At 48.2% G+C, this 16,489-nt stretch overlaps 1 protein-coding gene across 5 annotated transcripts in view; it reads right to left on the minus strand.

Moving 5' to 3' along the window:
* The window catches only part of LOC106607010 (transcription activator BRG1), a 19,152-nt gene continuing 2,663 nt past the window's right edge, over nucleotides 1-16,489 (minus strand). For 2 of the 5 annotated variants that reach the window (XM_045720328.1, XM_045720329.1), the window contains exons 2-31: nucleotides 15,324-15,581; nucleotides 15,006-15,141; nucleotides 13,838-14,251; nucleotides 13,486-13,584; nucleotides 12,656-13,203; nucleotides 11,831-12,004; nucleotides 11,569-11,742; nucleotides 11,358-11,408; nucleotides 10,826-10,956; nucleotides 10,540-10,594; nucleotides 9,808-10,071; nucleotides 9,449-9,612; nucleotides 9,137-9,203; nucleotides 8,883-8,993; nucleotides 8,524-8,766; nucleotides 8,321-8,434; nucleotides 8,007-8,114; nucleotides 7,792-7,878; nucleotides 7,625-7,671; nucleotides 7,343-7,509; nucleotides 6,921-7,084; nucleotides 6,460-6,726; nucleotides 5,948-6,025; nucleotides 5,503-5,721; nucleotides 5,136-5,398; nucleotides 4,873-4,981; nucleotides 1,997-2,098; nucleotides 1,604-1,745; nucleotides 985-1,121; nucleotides 1-675 (exon numbers count right to left, since the gene is read on the minus strand). In XM_045720328.1, coding sequence (XP_045576284.1) covers nucleotides 643-675; nucleotides 985-1,121; nucleotides 1,604-1,745; nucleotides 1,997-2,098; nucleotides 4,873-4,981; nucleotides 5,136-5,398; nucleotides 5,503-5,721; nucleotides 5,948-6,025; nucleotides 6,460-6,726; nucleotides 6,921-7,084; nucleotides 7,343-7,509; nucleotides 7,625-7,671; nucleotides 7,792-7,878; nucleotides 8,007-8,114; nucleotides 8,321-8,434; nucleotides 8,524-8,766; nucleotides 8,883-8,993; nucleotides 9,137-9,203; nucleotides 9,449-9,612; nucleotides 9,808-10,071; nucleotides 10,540-10,594; nucleotides 10,826-10,956; nucleotides 11,358-11,408; nucleotides 11,569-11,742; nucleotides 11,831-12,004; nucleotides 12,656-13,203; nucleotides 13,486-13,584; nucleotides 13,838-14,251; nucleotides 15,006-15,141; nucleotides 15,324-15,539 — 4,884 coding nt within the window. In that variant the 5' untranslated portion in view covers nucleotides 15,540-15,581 and the 3' untranslated portion in view covers nucleotides 1-642. The remainder of the gene's footprint in view (nucleotides 676-984; nucleotides 1,122-1,603; nucleotides 1,746-1,996; nucleotides 2,099-4,872; nucleotides 4,982-5,135; nucleotides 5,399-5,502; nucleotides 5,722-5,947; nucleotides 6,026-6,459; nucleotides 6,727-6,920; nucleotides 7,085-7,342; nucleotides 7,510-7,624; nucleotides 7,672-7,791; nucleotides 7,879-8,006; nucleotides 8,115-8,320; nucleotides 8,435-8,523; nucleotides 8,767-8,882; nucleotides 8,994-9,136; nucleotides 9,204-9,448; nucleotides 9,613-9,807; nucleotides 10,072-10,539; nucleotides 10,595-10,825; nucleotides 10,957-11,357; nucleotides 11,409-11,568; nucleotides 11,743-11,830; nucleotides 12,005-12,655; nucleotides 13,204-13,485; nucleotides 13,585-13,837; nucleotides 14,252-15,005; nucleotides 15,142-15,323; nucleotides 15,582-16,489) is intronic. The other 3 variants (XM_045720332.1, XM_045720330.1, XM_045720331.1) reach the window with 3 other exon arrangements.

Below are 16,489 nucleotides of genomic sequence, written 5' to 3' on the forward strand. Positions count from 1 at the left end.
TTTAATTACGAGACGCCTTTATTGTACTTTTTGGAATCCAGTGACACAGACGGGAGACAGAGTCCCGCCCTTCCCTTCTCACTCGTAGCTGGAGGAAGGCCTAAGGGGGAACGTACCGTTATCTCACTTGTATTCTTAAATTAAACAGAGATATAATAGAATGACACACCCAGGTGCATTTCCACAGACCAAACGACATGCATTCAAGGGACTTAGAAACCACAGCGACTCCGGTCACACAGCTCCATCTCAAAGGAAACAAAACGACAAAACAAACTCACTTAAAAAGTCAGCAAACTCTCCCTGTGGTCCACGATCAGTCTGCTAATCAAACCCTGTCCACCTTAAATCACTTTCAGGAGAAAACAACAAGGCAAAAAGACATACAGTCCAGCTATTCATACCAGGATTGCCTGCTTAAATATGTAAGTGTTTTTTTTGTTATAATTTTTGTAATTTTTTAATTGATGGTGTATTTTAACTATGGAATACATTTGTCTCACTAAAAATCAGCTCATCTAGGTAAAACTAGGCCCCTCTCCACTGGCTTGTCACCCTGCTATAGAATCTAGGTAAAATATATAAGTTCCAGTCGAGGGTCTCAGTGGGCCGTTGGTCCTCACAGAACAGGAGTGGTTCAGTTCAGTTCTCCTCACTGCCGCTGGCCGAACCCGCCTGGAACAGAAGGCCAAAGAAAAAAAAACACTTAATCCTTCAACCCAATACAACATAGTTTGTTGATCACCAGCCTAGTCTACTATAGACATTTAAGAAAACATTTCTGAAAACAAGAAAAAAGTGTTAAAGACAATTCAAATAAAATACTGCAGGTTTGAGTTACACAAGTTAATCAGTGTTGCTAGACAGCCTTCAGTGCAAAGAGCTTAGAAGAGGTCAACTTCAGTCAGGACAGTAGACAGCTACGAATGGAAGCTTAAATTGACAGTTAAGTAGTGTCTCAATGTATTTTTGCATGCGTCTTACCTCCTCCTGTTCTTCCTCGCTGTCGTCGTCGCTCACTACAGGTTTGGCCCGGGAGCCACGGCCCCTCCGGCGCTGGCCCTTCCCTCTGCCCTCCTTCTCCTTCCTCCCCAGCTTAATCTTCACCTTCACTGAACGAGCTGAAAGAGAGGGAGAGAGAAAGAAGAAGCATGGACAAATCCATGAGTATACAATTCTTCAAAAATTCAACAAATTATTAAATAGTTTTAAGGGGCAATCCCTGATAGCAACATCTATTTTTGGACTTTTAAATTAATGATTTACACCCATTGATTCTTGATGAATATAAGTTATAAATGCCTCATGAACTGAGTTAAATTGGCACATTCCACCAGATTCAAAAATATAAACTTGTTTTACTCCTTTGTAAACAATGTAATTGTAAACAAACACTGTACAGCCTCAAACATGGTTAAAACTATAATTATGCATTCATACCGGTCTATGAATTTGAGAGTGGTTTTAACAGCCCCATCAGTCAGCCATTTACCAGACACTGGTGGGGGGGGGGGGGTGGGGGGCGTTGTTGTTTGAACGGCAGATTGCCCTTCTAACAGTGGACTATGACACTAAGTGCATATGTAAATACTGTAACACTCACATTCAGACTCAGAGCCTTCGTCCACCTCCTCCTCTTCTTCCTCCTCACTGTCCTCTCCCTCACTCTCCTCCTCCTTCTCCTTTTCAATCTTCTGCCTGACGCTGGTGAAGACTGACTGCAGTACGATGGAGTCCTCATAGATCTGGGGGGTGAGAGACGCCACAGAGAAATATAGAAGATGTCAGCAGCAGGGTAACAGGCTACTGTGACATTTCTTCAGAGTATGAGAGATTCCATTCAATTCACCATAAAGGTTGTGACAAGTCTCCTCGGATCTGTAATACATTGGGCTGAAACATGCCCTCCATATCCCAGCACCCACACAGCGTTGTCTTATCATGCCCAACAACGGTCTGCCCTCCCCTCACTCCCTCCCTGTTGCCGGACACTCACCAGAGAGCCCTCCAGGTTGAAGGTCTGAGCGTTACTACACAGCAGCATCACATCCTTCTCCAGGTCATTCAGGCTGCGGTATTTATGGCTGCGGATCCTCTCCTGGAGGGGAACAGAGGAGAGGACAGAATAGTCATCAGACCAGTAGAGCACAACACAGGACAGAGAAGATCAGAACTAGACAGCTAGATGTGACTTGTCAGTCCCCTAAACTCCCATGAGGACTGTTTTACTGAATGTGATGCCCTAGCCGATTCCCGCGATGTCTAATATTAAAGAAGCCTCGAGGTATTGCTCGCCTGAGGTAGATTACCTAATGATAAACTGTAGACCACACTATCTACCAAGAGAGTTCTCATCTATATTATTCCTAGCCGTCTATTTGCCACCACAGACAGATGCCGGCACTAAGACCGCAATCAACCAACTCTATAAGGCCATTAGCAAACAAGAAAACTTCAATCAGTTTTAACACATTTTTACCAGCATGTCACATGTGCAACTACAGGAAGAAAAACAAATCTAGACCACCTTTACTCCACACACAGAGATTCATACAAAGCTCTCCCCCGCCCTCCATTTGGCAAATCTGACCATAATTCCATCCTCCTGATTCCTGCTTACAAGCGAAAACTAAAGCAGGAAGTACGGAAGAAAAAAAAAAAAATTTATGCATTCACTACTGTAAGTCGCTCTGGATAAGAGCGTCTACTAAATGACTAAAATGTAAATGCCAGTGACTCGCGCTACAGGACTATTTTGCTAGCACAGAGTGGAATATGTTCCGGAATTCAATGGCATTGAGGAGTATACAACCTCATTCATCGGCTTCATGAATAAGTGCATCGACGACGTCGTCCCCAGTGACCGTACGTACCGATCCCAACCAGAAGCCATGGATTACAGGCAACATCCGCATCGAGCTAAAGGCTAGAGCTGTCGCTTTCAAGGAGCGGGACACTAATCCGGACGCTTATAAGAAATCCTGCTATGTCCTCAGACAAACCATCAAACAAGAAAAGCGTCAATACAGGATTAAGATTGAATCCTACTACACCGGCTCTGACGCTCGTCGGATGTGGCAGGGCTTGAAAACTATTACGGACTACAAAGGGAAACCCAGACGCGAGCTGCCCAGTGACACGAGGCTACCAGACGAGCTAAATGTCTTTCATGCTTGCTTCGAAGCAAGCAACACTGAAGCATGCACGAGAGCACCAGCTGTTCTGGATGACTGTGTGATAACAATCTCGGTAGCTGATGTGAGTAAGACCTTTAAACAGGTCAACATTCACAAAGCCGCAGGGTCAGACGGATTACCAGGACGTGTCCTCAAAGCATGCGCGGACCAACTGTCAAGTGTCTCCACTGACATTTTCAACATCTCCCTGAGTTTGTAATACCTACATGTTTCAAGCAGACCACCATAGTCCCTGTGCCCAAGGAAGCGAAGGTAACCTGCCTAAATGATTACCGCCCCGTAGCACTCACGCCATGAAGTGCTACCCACCTGAACAAAAGGAACACCTATGTGAGAATGCTGTTCACTGACTACAGTTCAGTGTTCAACACCATAGTGCCCACGAAGCTCATCACTAAGCTAAGGACCCTGGGATTAAACACCTCCCTCTACAACTGGATCCTGGACTTCCTGACAGGCCGCCTCCAGGTGGTAAGAGTAGGCAACAATACATCTGCCATGCTGATCCGCAACACTGGGGCCCCTCAGGAGTGTGTATTTAGTCCCCTCCTGTACTCCCTGTTCACCAACACGATCATTAAGTTTGCTGACGACACAACAGTGGTAGGCCTGATCACCAACAACGATGAGACAGCCTATAGGGAGGAGGTCAGAGAACTGGCAGTGTGGTGCCAGGACAACAACCTCTCCCTTAATGTGAGCAAGACAAAGGAGCTGATCGTGGACTACAGGAAAAGGCGGGCTGAACAGGCCCTCATTAACATCGACGGGGCTGTAGTGGAGCGGGTCGAGAGTTTCATGTTCCTTGGTGTCCACGTCACCTACCCCAACTTCTTATCTTGCCAAATTTTTAAGGAGTTTTGTTTACACACCTCCTTGACAGTATATATTTTTTCTTTTCATGGTCCAAACACACCAAGACAGTCGTGAAGCGACCACGACAAAACCTATTCCCCCTCAGGAGACTGAAAATATTTGGCATGGGTCCCCAGATCCTCAAAAGGTAATACAGCTGCACCGTCGAGAGCATCCTGACTGGTTGCATCCCCGCCTGGTATGGCAACTGCTCTGCATCTGACCTTAAGGCGCTACAGAGGGTAGTGCATACGGCCCAGTACATCAGTGGGCCAAGCTTCCTGCCATACAGGGCCTATATAATAGGCGGTGTCAGAGGAAAGCCCATAAAATTGTCAGAGACAACAGTCACCCAAGTTATAGACTGTTTTCTCTGCTACCACACGGCAAGCGGTACCGGAGCGACAAGTTAAGGACCAAAAGGCTCCTTAACAGCTTCTACCCCCAAGCCATAAGACTGCTGAACAATTAATCAAATGGCCACCGGACTATTTACATTGACTGACCCCCCCCCATTTGTTCTGTACACTGCTGCTACTCACTGTTTATTATCTATGCATAGTCACTTCACCTCTACCTACATGTACAAATTACCTCAACTAACACTGTACCCCCTGTATATAGCCTTGTTATATTTTATTATTCTTTAGTTTATTTGGTAAATATTTTCTTAACTCTTCTTGAACTGCACTGTTGGTTAAGGGCTTGTAAGTAAGCATTTCACGGTAGGGTCTACCCTTGTTGTATTCGGCGCATGTGACAAATAAAGTTTGATTTGATTTAGTCTTATAACCAATACATTAATGGGTTAGTGCAATACCTTAATCTTCCTGAAGTCGACAGGCTTGCGGATGAGCTCGTAGTACTCAGGCAGCTCCTTGCGGGAGGGCAGCTGGATGAAGACTTCACTCAGCTGGCGCCCATTGCTGCTGTGAAATAGGAGAACAGGGAAACTCCGGGATTAGTCCACCTCAACATGCTCTGCTCTGACCATTAAATGACAAAGTAGGTTGTGTTTGTGTATGTTGTCATGTGCTGACCTTCACTGAGTTGTCATCCAGACATAAGAGCCCACCAACTCACCCGTCCTTGTACTTGATGACAGTGTCCACCACCTTCTTCATCTTCTTGGTGAGGGATGGGGGGTTAGGGGACAGTTTTTCAGCCGGAGGGCGCCCGCGTTTCTTGGCCTTCTTGACCTCCTCGTCCTTGTCACGGCTGCGACCACCGCTGGAGCTGGGCGTGGCCGGGCCGGGCATGTCATCACGGTCTCGCTTGCGCTTCCGGGTCGTCTTCTTGTGACGCACCTCCTCCTCGAGGTCCTCCAGATTACCGTCCTCTATGGCCTGTTGGAGGGGGAACCACACATCAGCATTCCAGGTCATAGATCTGTTATAGGACTCAATTATTAGCTCAAATATTTTTCAACTACAACAGTTGGATAGCTGACCTTGAGCCACTGCTTCTCTGTGAGTGAGTCGCTGTAGTCCACCTCCTTGCGCTGGCGAGAGCCGCGACCAAACATCTTCTCCTCCTCCTCCTCACAGGTGAGCCTCTCCACCTCGGCATCATCCTTTAGGATCCAGGTGGGCAGCTCGTCATCCTCCATCAGACGGGGCTTTCTCTTGGGGTTGCGAGCGTCCTCACGGCGCCGGTCCAGGTCCATACGCTGGAGGGGAGAGGGGGAGGTACAGTGTAAGAGGGAAAAAAACAGTTGAAGAATGGTAGATTTCCATCTTAAGTCTATGCATGGATGTCATTTTATCAGACTTGAGGTTGTGTCAAAGCCTCCAACAGGGCAGTCTTCAGTCTAGAGATTGACAGTGAAGCCTCCAGTTGCCTCAAGCAAGACTCAGACTACATTACTCTAAATCTTGAAGAATTATGGGACTGACCATGAACTGGTCAAACTCCTCCTCGCTCCTGGCAATCATCTGGTTGACGGTCTCATCATCAGGCACCTCGTCCTCCTCCTGTAGACAATAGAAAGGGTGAGCACAGGGCTGTTAGTGGTGCCTCAGAGCCACATCTCTGAACTAGAATTCTTGAATGCTTATCAGTTATGTTAGTATCATATAAAGTGCATTGTAACATGTAGCACGTGATGTATTGGAGTGAATAACCTACAATAGGTGTGATGCAAAAGTCTACCAGGAAACCACTGCTCCTACTAACTGTATAGATAGTAGCCGTCCTAGCTGGAAGTCTGTTCTATGTTATTGAAAAAGTGCTTCATTAAATAAATAAAAAAGTAAACATTTTTAAAGAAAAAACCACAAAAAAAAGGAACAGCCCCTAAATCCAGAAGGTAGAGAGGAGGAGGAGAGAAAGAAGTAAAGAAAGGTTAAATGGTAGGGAGGCGTGTGGGTGGTTGGGAAGTGTGGTGGACGGTCATGAGCACACCCACCAACGCCCCCCCAGCGCGCCAGCCCCCCGGGGCCCCGACCTCGTCCTGTTCCTCATGCTCCAGGATGGCCTGCAGGAAGGCACGGCGCTCGTGACTCGACGACTTCTGGTCGAACATGCCGGCCTGGATGACCTTCTGGTCCACGTTCAGCTTGTACTTGGCCGCCGCCAGGATCTTCTCCTCCACACTTTGAACGGTGCAGAGACGCAACACACGCACCTCGTTCCGCTGCCCGATACGGTGGGCTCTGTCCTGGGCCTGCAGGTCCTGTACAGGGGAGGGAGAGAGAAAGAGAGGGGTGAGTGATCAGAGTTAGGGGGGGGGGGGGGCAGGACATGGGAGTTGGCTATGTTACCTCAATAGCCTCTAATCCTAGCTGTTTTCTAAATATATATCAATAACTCCAGTGAGATTCCAAGATCATAACACTACAGAAGACAGTAGAGGGTAATGAGCTGAACCTGATGTGGGTTCCAGTCGGAGTCAAAGATGACCACGGTGTCAGCAGACTGAAGGTTGAGGCCCAGCCCGCCGGCCCTGGTGCTGAGCAGGAACACAAAGTACTGAGAGGCGGGGTCATTGAAGGTCTTCAAAAGCATCCCACGATCCTCAGCCTTAGTGGTTCCTATGGAGACAAAGAACCAATGGTGTTAGTTACCAGTTTCCACAGGACAACAGCAGGAGGGATATGCAAATAACATGAGCTCAGCTTGAGATCATACATCAGCCTCCCCACATCACAATGTTGAGCCATTGTGTTCTAGTAAACTGCATACTGTAAATACAAAACAAATCCTACACATAGTACAAAATACTTCTGGAATTTGTCTTAAATTCATTTTCCCAGCACCAGACTTAATAACTTTCCTATCCCGCCTCTCACCGTCCAGACGCAGGTACTTAAAGTTGCGCCAGCTAAAGTAGTCCTCCATGATGGTCATGGTGGAAGTCATCTGACAGAAGAGCAGAACCTTGTGGTCGGTGACCCTCAGCTTGGGCAGGATACGGTCTAGCAGCTCAAACTTCCCAGCGGCGCGGTACAGGTCAGGTCTGGAGGGAGCAGGGGACGAGAACAGGGGTGGATGAGGGAACGCGCCACACACAGTAAGATCAACCACAAGACCATGAAGCATCAACATGCAACGTCTGCAGATGCTTTGCTTACCCAGACACTACGCCTCCAGTGAATCCCAAATGCTCAGAAAAGGACTCCTGTGAACAGACGAGTCACAGCTATTCGGTTAAAATGAGAAGCTTTAACCACAACCTTACACTTCAGTCAACATCTCTTCTCAATTCATGGAAGAGTTGAGGTAGGCCCTTGCACTGTACCTCGATCTGCTGGAACATGTAGGGATGGTTACAGATCTTCCTCAGCTGCATGATGGTGTTCATCAGGGTCTTGGTGCCTCCTTTACCCTGAAACACAACACTCTGCAGTTAGTCATCCTGTAGTAACCATCTAAACAGCCTAGTATAACTGACCCCCAGTCAGTTGTTAGGGGGTGTATGGAGAGCAGTGAGGGGGGTTCTCTACTCCTCCTTACCTTCTTGTCTTTCTCAGAGCCGTCGGTGAGCAGCACACCCTTAGCCTGCATGTGTCTGTACAGCACTCGCTGCAGGGCCGACATGTCACACTTGATCACATACTCCACCTGGGGAACACACACACACACACACACACACACACACACACACACACACACACACACACACACACACACACACACACACACACACACACACACACACACCAGGTTAAAACATTGCATTGATATGAGTTTAAAGCGCTGAAAGAATAAATTGATTGATCTTTATTGTCTTTGGAGACTGAAAGCCAAGTGATTGACAGGAGTCAGACCTTCTCAGGCAACTGGGACTCCACTTCCTTTTTCAGTCTGCGCAGCAGGAAGGGGCGGAGCACTTTGTGCAAACGACGGATAATCAGGATGGTCTCTTCCTCGTTCAGATCCACCTAGGGTCGAGAGAGAGTGGGGTAAGAGTCCAGCCATGATGACCCCAATGTCTCCAGAACACCCCTCTCCAGAGCCCTGACTAACTCACCTTCTCTCCGGTCATGGCGAAGGGAGCGTTGAACCACTGCTCGAAGGTTGTGCAGGACTTGAAGATGGTCGGCAGCAGGAAGTTGAGCAGGGCCCAGAGCTCCGGCAGCTTGTTCTGCAGCGGGGTGCCGGTCAGCAGCAGACGCCGCGGGGCCAGGTAGTGAGTGTTCAGAACCACAGTCAGCTTACAGTGGTGGTTTTTCATACGGTGGCCCTCGTCCACTATCATGTACTTCCATCGCAGCTGAGAGGGAAAGAGTACAGTGGCGTGAGAAGTTGAAATGGAAGTTTCCATAGGTTTACCTGTCTGACTAGGGCCATTTCTATTGCACAGGGTGATTTGAAGAGGTGGGTCCCTACCTTAGCCAGCACTTGCTTGTCTTTGATGATGTACTCGTAGGTGGTGAGCAGTACGTTGAACTTGCCGCTGCGCAGGATGGGGAGGAAAGCCCGGCGAGCTTGTGGGGAGCCCTGGACAGAGACGTAGTAGAACACACATCAACTTTACATCTACAGAACATTATAATCAAAGGATATTCACATGTACATGCGGACCACCTACTACGCAAATGTCAAACTTCACCCTGGAAGAAGCATTGAAAGGGGCTACTCACTTTGTAAGAGACTTTCACCACAGTTGGAGCCCACTTATCAAACTCATACACCCAGTTGGACAAAGTTCTGAAAACAAAGACGGGAGATAAATTGATAAACATACACTTGCTCTGTCCACCACAAGTCGCACTGACATAACACAAGGCAAAAATATCTATGACCGTGGAAAATACCCATAACAGCCCTTTCGGGCTTGTATCCGTATAATTACAGGCGAACATCTCGATTGAAACAACAGAAATACTACATCAGTCCCGGTCCATAAAGGAACAGAGAAGCGACTAGAGGAAAGGCGAGGCAGAGGGACTCACGAGAGGGGCACGATGATGAGGAAGGGGCCGTTAATGCGCTTGTGCTCCATGAGGTAGGTGATGAGGCCGATGGTCTGGATGGTCTTGCCCAGACCCATCTCATCAGCCAGGATCCCATTCAGGTTGTTATTGTACAGAGACACCAGCCACTCCAAGCCCTTGATCTACGAGGAGAGAGGGACACAAACCAGTCATTCTACTGTCTCACATGGTCATCAGGTACGCATGGCTTTGGTCATGTGTCATCTCTTCTTTTTTGACCTCGTTACTTCTTGTAAGCATTGTGAAAGGTAATGAAACACTACAGCGTGCATTGTGTATGGAAAATCATGTTACGGTGACGTGGGTAGACTGTGTACCTGGTAATGTTTGAGCTGCCCGTTGACCAGCAGTGTGGACTGTTTGTCCACCGTCTCAGTGACGGCGTGGGCCACAGCGTAGTAAGACTGCAGGCCTCGGGCGAACGCCGCCTCCGCACTGTTATACTCATCATCCACATCCTGCTTGGCTCCCTCGATGATGTAGCGGGCGTCGACCTCGGACACGTCCTCTGTGTCGGGGTCTGGGATCTTCTTTTTCTCCTCGGTGGGAGCCTGGGAAGGCTGGGGCTCCTCCTCTTCCTCCTGAGGTGAACGGAGCAAGAGGATAGACTCAGATACAGATGCCACACAGCCTGGCTGAAATTGTCTCAGCCAAGGTCAAGTCAAAAGGCATGTTATCGAATCGGAATAAAATATGCTTTATGGAAACTAGAACACAGCATGTCCCATGAACTGGTCAGGATTAAAATTAATCTGGAAAATCTCTGTTTCAGTAAAGATATTTACAGCACAATATGTTTTGATTTACATGAATATAAGCTTCATAGTACACAATGCAGAGAAAGGGTTACATTAGTTTGGGCTTGGCAATGGCCTAGTTTCTGATAGCCCAAGGCAAGAGTGGTACGCCTCTGAACAGACTCCACACGCAAGGTCTCATCCACGGCGGTCGCCTTACATTTATTTAAGGTGACTTGAGGTTTACGATATAAATATATTAAAAAGGGAAAGTAGGGGTAAGGAGAGCATTATGGTCTCTAAGGTACATACCTCCTCTTCCTCTGAGCCACTGTCCTCGCTGTCTGAACGAGGAGCCACTTCATACCTGCAGGAGAAAAGTTCAAATGATTAGTTGTGATGCCTGATGTCATTGTTCTGAGATGACAGTGTTTATGTACTTATGGCTAAGCAACAGTGTGAAAAGCATTTAGATGTGTACAACGTTCATCCTTTCCAAAGGAAAATGGTATTTCATATTCCTCAGGCTCTCGTGTCCTCATTATTCCCACAGTCTGGGTAAACAAGCGTGTCTTCTAGCTAGCTGTGTTTAACTGACCCAGGGTTCATCTCCAGCCAGGTGTCCAGCTGGCCAGCCCGGGGCGCGTCCAGCCCCGTCAGTATCTTCCCACTGTCTACATGGATCACCTTCACAGGCAGGTCACTCATCTGACTGGTCTCATCCAGAGGCTGAGAGTGGAAGAGGGAGTGAGTGAGAAATTGACTAGAAACTGTGTGATATATTACCTGCCAATATGATCATTTCATGGTAAATTAAACAAGTATTCCTGGGGCCTTGTGAAAAACAGGGAGCCTGGAAACAATGCTACTTTTCGGTTTCTTATCAACACATCATGAGGCAAATGGCCTATTACCAGACACGAAAAGGGCCTATTACCAGACACGAAAAGGGCCTATTACCAGACACGAAAAGGGCCTATTAGTTAAAATGTTGAGTGATGGGGCTTACATTCGTTCATTATATCGTTCTTCATGAACCGATGGCAGAGAAGATGACTTTGTAAAAAAGCTTGGGGGGAAATTGTCTGGATTTTATCGGACCAAATCTTTCACTGGGATCTGAAACTCACCTCTCCGTCGGGTCCCAGGGCAGGAGGCTGGCCCTCCCCACTCTCTGGCTTCTAGGGAACATGAACATCAGTTTCTCATATTGCAATGACAGGCTCAACAACGGAAACACAAGGGGTTGCATATCGCAGTAAAACACAAGGTAACACAATACAACAAATGGAACTTCAGAAAGATGCACTTTCAACATTTGTCCTTGGCCTCATTCCTCACCTTCTTCTTCTTCTTCTTCTTCTTCTTCTTGTCCTTTAAGGCCTGATCAGCCTTGTGGGCTCTGACCAGATCGGTGAGGTTGGCCACGTACTCGTCTGTCTGCTGCAGCAGGTAGGCCAGACGCTTGTCTTTCTTCTGGTCAATGAGCTTACGGTAGCCCTCCTCATCTTCAGCCTAGGGAAGGACACACACATTGACGACAGGTGTTAGAGGCACTGGGTGTGAGAGTAGATCTATGGCTATTTAATGTGTGGTCACTCACCATCAGCCTCCTCATTCTCTCCTTCTCAATGCGCTCATTCTCCTTCTTCTGCTCGCGCTCAGTGTTGGCGTGGTACGTGGCCACAGCCTTGGTGGCCTTCTGGAGCTTGGCTGTGATGGAGCGGTGGTACTCCTTGAAGTCTTTAGCATGCTGCAGGATGCTGTTAAGGTATTCCTGTACAAAAACCTCAGAATATTAGTGTCTACACAATACAACGCAAAGCACTGGAGGTCTTACAAGAATGCGAGGATCACCTGACATTTGGTTGTGAACTTTAGTCTCGACCCCTCTGTGTACCTGGCGTTTCTGTCCCGACCCCTCTGTGTACCCGGCGTTTCTGTCCCGACCCCTCTGTGTACCCGGCGTTTCTGTCCCGACCCCTCTGTGTACCCGGCGTTTCTGTCCCGACCCCTCTGTGTACCCGGCGTTTCTGTCCCGACCCCTCTGTGTACCCGGCGTTTCTGTCCCGACCCCTCTGTGTACCCGGGCGTTTCTGTCCCGACCCCTCTGTGTACCCGGCGTTTCTGTCCCGACCCCTCTGTGTACCCGGCGTTTCTGTCCCGACCCCTCTGTGTACCCGGCGTTTCTGTCCCGACCCCTCTGTGTACCTGGCGTTTCTGTCCCGACCCCTCTGTGTACCTGGCGTTTCTGTCCCGACCCCTCTGTCTACCTGGCGTTTCTATCCCGACCCCTCTGTCTACCTGGCGTTTCTGTCCCGACCCCTCTGTCTACCTGGCGTTTCTGTCCCGACCCCTCTGTGTACCTGGCGTTTCTGTCCCGACCCCTCTGTGTACCTGGCGTTTCTGTCCCGACCCCTCTGTGTACCTGGTGTTTCTGGCGTCGTTTGCGCTCCTGTTCAATCTTCTGTTGCTTCTCCAGTTTCTCTGTGATGCGGGCCTCGCGGAGGGACTGCCTCTTGCTGCGCTTGTAGGCCTTAGCGTTGAGGGCCGTTTCCAGGGCCGTGTCACGACGCATACACACCACTACCTCCTGACGCAGCTGTCTCTGGAAATTTAGCAGCCTCAGGGCCTTGAGCTCGATGTTGGCTTTGGTGCGCAGGTCTCCGGCCAGAGACCCTGGTAGATGCTCCAGCTCCTGTATACGGTGGGTGATACGAGCCTGCAGCCTGTACTCTCTCTCCTGGAGGATCTCCACTGGGTCCAGGCCACGGGGCTTCTGGATGGGCGTGATGCGGTTCTGTTTCTGGTGCAGCACCATCGGTGGGGGCTGCCCAGGGGACTGGGTCTGGGGGGGCATGACCGGGGAGGCAGCAGGGGGCACGGAGGGGGGAGCAGGGGAGGGTCTGCCAGTGGGCTGAGGGGGAATCAGCTTCTGGGGGGCACTGGATGGAGCAGCAGCATTCACCATGGGCCCTAGAACATATGGCATTGAAAGAGTTATTAGTTCTACCATCCAACAGAGTGTTTTGGTGCAATGATTATCTGTTCAATATGTGCATATTACTTTTTTAATTTTTATTTAACTAGGCAAGTCAGTTAAGAACAAATTCTTATTTACAATGACGACCTACCCTTGTGATAGGTCTGGTGAAATTATCAGCACAGAAAAGAGAAGAACATGGACTAAAAACACTACAGACTAGTACCCTTTCACACACAGGTGAATCACTGCCCAGGGGTCAAGAGGAGGCTCACCTTCGGGCCATTGTTTAGGGGGCCCATTGGTGGGCTGTCCCTGCATTCCAGGGGGAACACCTGAGGGTCCTGGAGGAGGCATGTTTGGGCCTACCATTCCTGCAAGATGACATTAGATATGATCAGACACTGCCTGGGAATTCATGGCTACTGAAGTCTAGTTAATGTAGAAAATGGTGCCTGAACTGAGAACATGTGTTTAAGTTTCACCACCAGGGGTCCGTGTTCAGCATACAAATTATTTATTTTCTTTGTTTGAGACAGACAGCATTTGTGTGTCATTCACAGGGTTGCAAAACTCATTGACAGACTGTGTAGCATAACTTTGTACATTTCCCCCCCCCCCCCTCACCATGAGGTCTGTTGTAGTTTGCTGGTGGCTGTCCAGGCCCCGCCCCAGAGGAAGGGGGCATGTTGGGCATCCCTGGCTGCATCCCTGGCATGGGCCTCTTGCCCTGCACGGCCATCTGCAGGTGGTCTGGCAGGGGCTGGCTGCGAGCCAGCATCTTGTAGGCCATGATCTGGGCCCTGAGCTGGTGTAGCTGGTTTTGGTTGAAGGGGGTAGGTCCGCCTGGCCCAACCCCACCTGGCCCAGAACCACTACCCGGACCTGGTACCCCAACGCGGTTCTGCTGGCCCATGGCCTGGGGGTCACCGCCCTCCATGGGGACACCTGGGCCAGAGGGCATCATGGGGCCGGGGGGGGGGCCGTTGGCTGGCACAGGGCTGGGAGAGTGCTCAGAACCCCCCAGTGGAGAGGGGTAGCCTGGGGAGGAGAGACAACAGCACAGGTGAGAAAAGTAATCTTCCCTGGGAATGGTAGGGCATGACTGTCCCTTTAACTGAGAACAGTGGGGAACTGATTTGAATGACTAAAATAATGACTTGATACATCAAAAATGGTGGCGAAATGGATGCTAACAGACCAGGAGAAATGTTAACCAAATCCAGACTGGTATTATGATTATGAGCTGGACTGGCGATACAAACACTTCACAAATCAGTCTCTAACAGACATGCACAAATTACAGCTGAGCCTCGCCCTCTGTCACACCAGTCAATACAGGATAGAAGAGTCAACAGAAAAATACCCTCTCCTGTGTTACAGTATTTCAACAGTCCCTCTGTCTCCCTGTCCCTCTCTCCTTGGTGACTGAGTAGTTTTGTAGCAGACAGCTGCCACCGTCATTGTCTGAAAGGGGAGGCCTCATGCCCCGCCCCTCCACTGAGCGTCTGCTGCTCACGCTACCCAACAAAACGACAGAAGTGAAAGAGGAGAAACTAGCTGGTTGAGTTCACAGTACAAGTGCACACGCGTCTACACGAGTTACAGTTCACAGTTCCTCTTTTCAGGTAATTGGCTTTAATGACAATTGTGCTTAAGTCTAAAATCATAATCCCCATATTTAGATCACATGGAAAGCTAATAAGTTAACCTTTTGTGTAAAGGTCCTTCAATAACAGAGTCAATGTTTCCTCTATCCTCTTTACAATCTAATCAGTACCCCATGGTATGGTACCTTGAGAATGTTGATCCATGGGGCTAGGAGGGGGTCCCATTCCAATGTGGCCTCCACCTGGTCTCATGCCCATGCTCTTCATCGGTCCATAGCGAGGGTCATCAGACATGCCCTTCTCATGCATGCCTTCCATAGGCTGGGAGAAGACAACACACATTAATACATTGACATAAGCATGTCCTACCTAGATAGCACATACATTTATGTACGGTAAAGGAAGAATAGATGAATGCTAATCTAGTATATAAAAAAAAAAAAATTGTCATAAAATGGTACCGCATACATTACAGTTATGGATATGCCCATTTTCTGTCTTACTTTGTGCATCTGATGCATATTCTCCTGAGGATATACTGAGGGCCCCTGTTGTGGGTGGGAGTGCCCAGAGGCTGGGGGACCAGGGCTGGGTCCCATCATGCTATGAGCAGAGCCCGGGGAAGGGCTGGGGCCCATCATGGCTCCTGGAGAAGGCCCCGGTCCTGGAGAGGGGCCCGGCCGAGGCGTCCCTCCCATGGGGGGGTCTGGGGTGGACATCTCTCAGCTGAGTCTGAGAATGTGACAGCACCAAGCTCCACTCTGCAGAGAGGACAAATTACAGATGATACTGACCAAATTGTAGTTGACAATTTTGCAATATTTGTTTGCGTTTGTTGGCTGTACCTGCACCAAATCTCCAGTGGTTTTCCTTCATAGCTTGTTTCCATTATCTTTTTAAATAGGGAGGCTTTTTATTTGCAATTTTATTTCCATGACAGATCAAAAAACATGTTTTCTCATGACTCTTGTCCCTCTGCAGCAGACATATGGTATTATAATTTGATTTTAAGGCTCGTATGAATATCCTGCTTAATATAATATTTGTGTCATTATGACAAATCAACTGCATTATACTTAAATAACTCAACCAGAAAAACGGCTCTTTGGCTAGCTTTTGCCACAGCATTTATCAATGAGCCTTAGGATTCTAGCTAACAATTGATGCATTCAAAAAAGTTATTTTTCAAAAGACGACAACCAAATATAATCTTAGCAACTTTTCAAGCAAGAATCAAAACATCATCGTTCTGCCTCTGAACAAGGCAGTTAACCCACTGTTCCTATGCCGTCATTGAAAATAAGAATTTGTTCTTAACTGACTTGTCTAGTTAAATAAAGGTAAAATAAAAATTGTAAGCGTATGAGAACCCCAAAAAGTTATTTTGTTCAAAAGTAATAAAAACGTAAATCTCAGCTATGTTGAATGGGTGCAGATGGCAACGGATTCGGATGTGCCCAAATGACCCAAAATGCACCAGTTGGTCTGAATAACAAGATCCAATTCTCAAGACAGCCTTTATGTAGTCATTTGAGTATGTTTTGTGTTAATATGCACAGCTAGCACAAATATACACAAGTAGGACTAGAAAATATGTAGAAAATAAGACACTAGACTGGCAGAACCTGAGTTAGTTTATTTGATAGCCAGTTTCTGCTTCAGTCACAAG

Source organism: Salmo salar, chromosome ssa06, assembly GCF_905237065.1.
Source record: "Salmo salar chromosome ssa06, Ssal_v3.1, whole genome shotgun sequence".
NCBI classification, from domain to species: domain Eukaryota; kingdom Metazoa; phylum Chordata; class Actinopteri; order Salmoniformes; family Salmonidae; genus Salmo; species Salmo salar.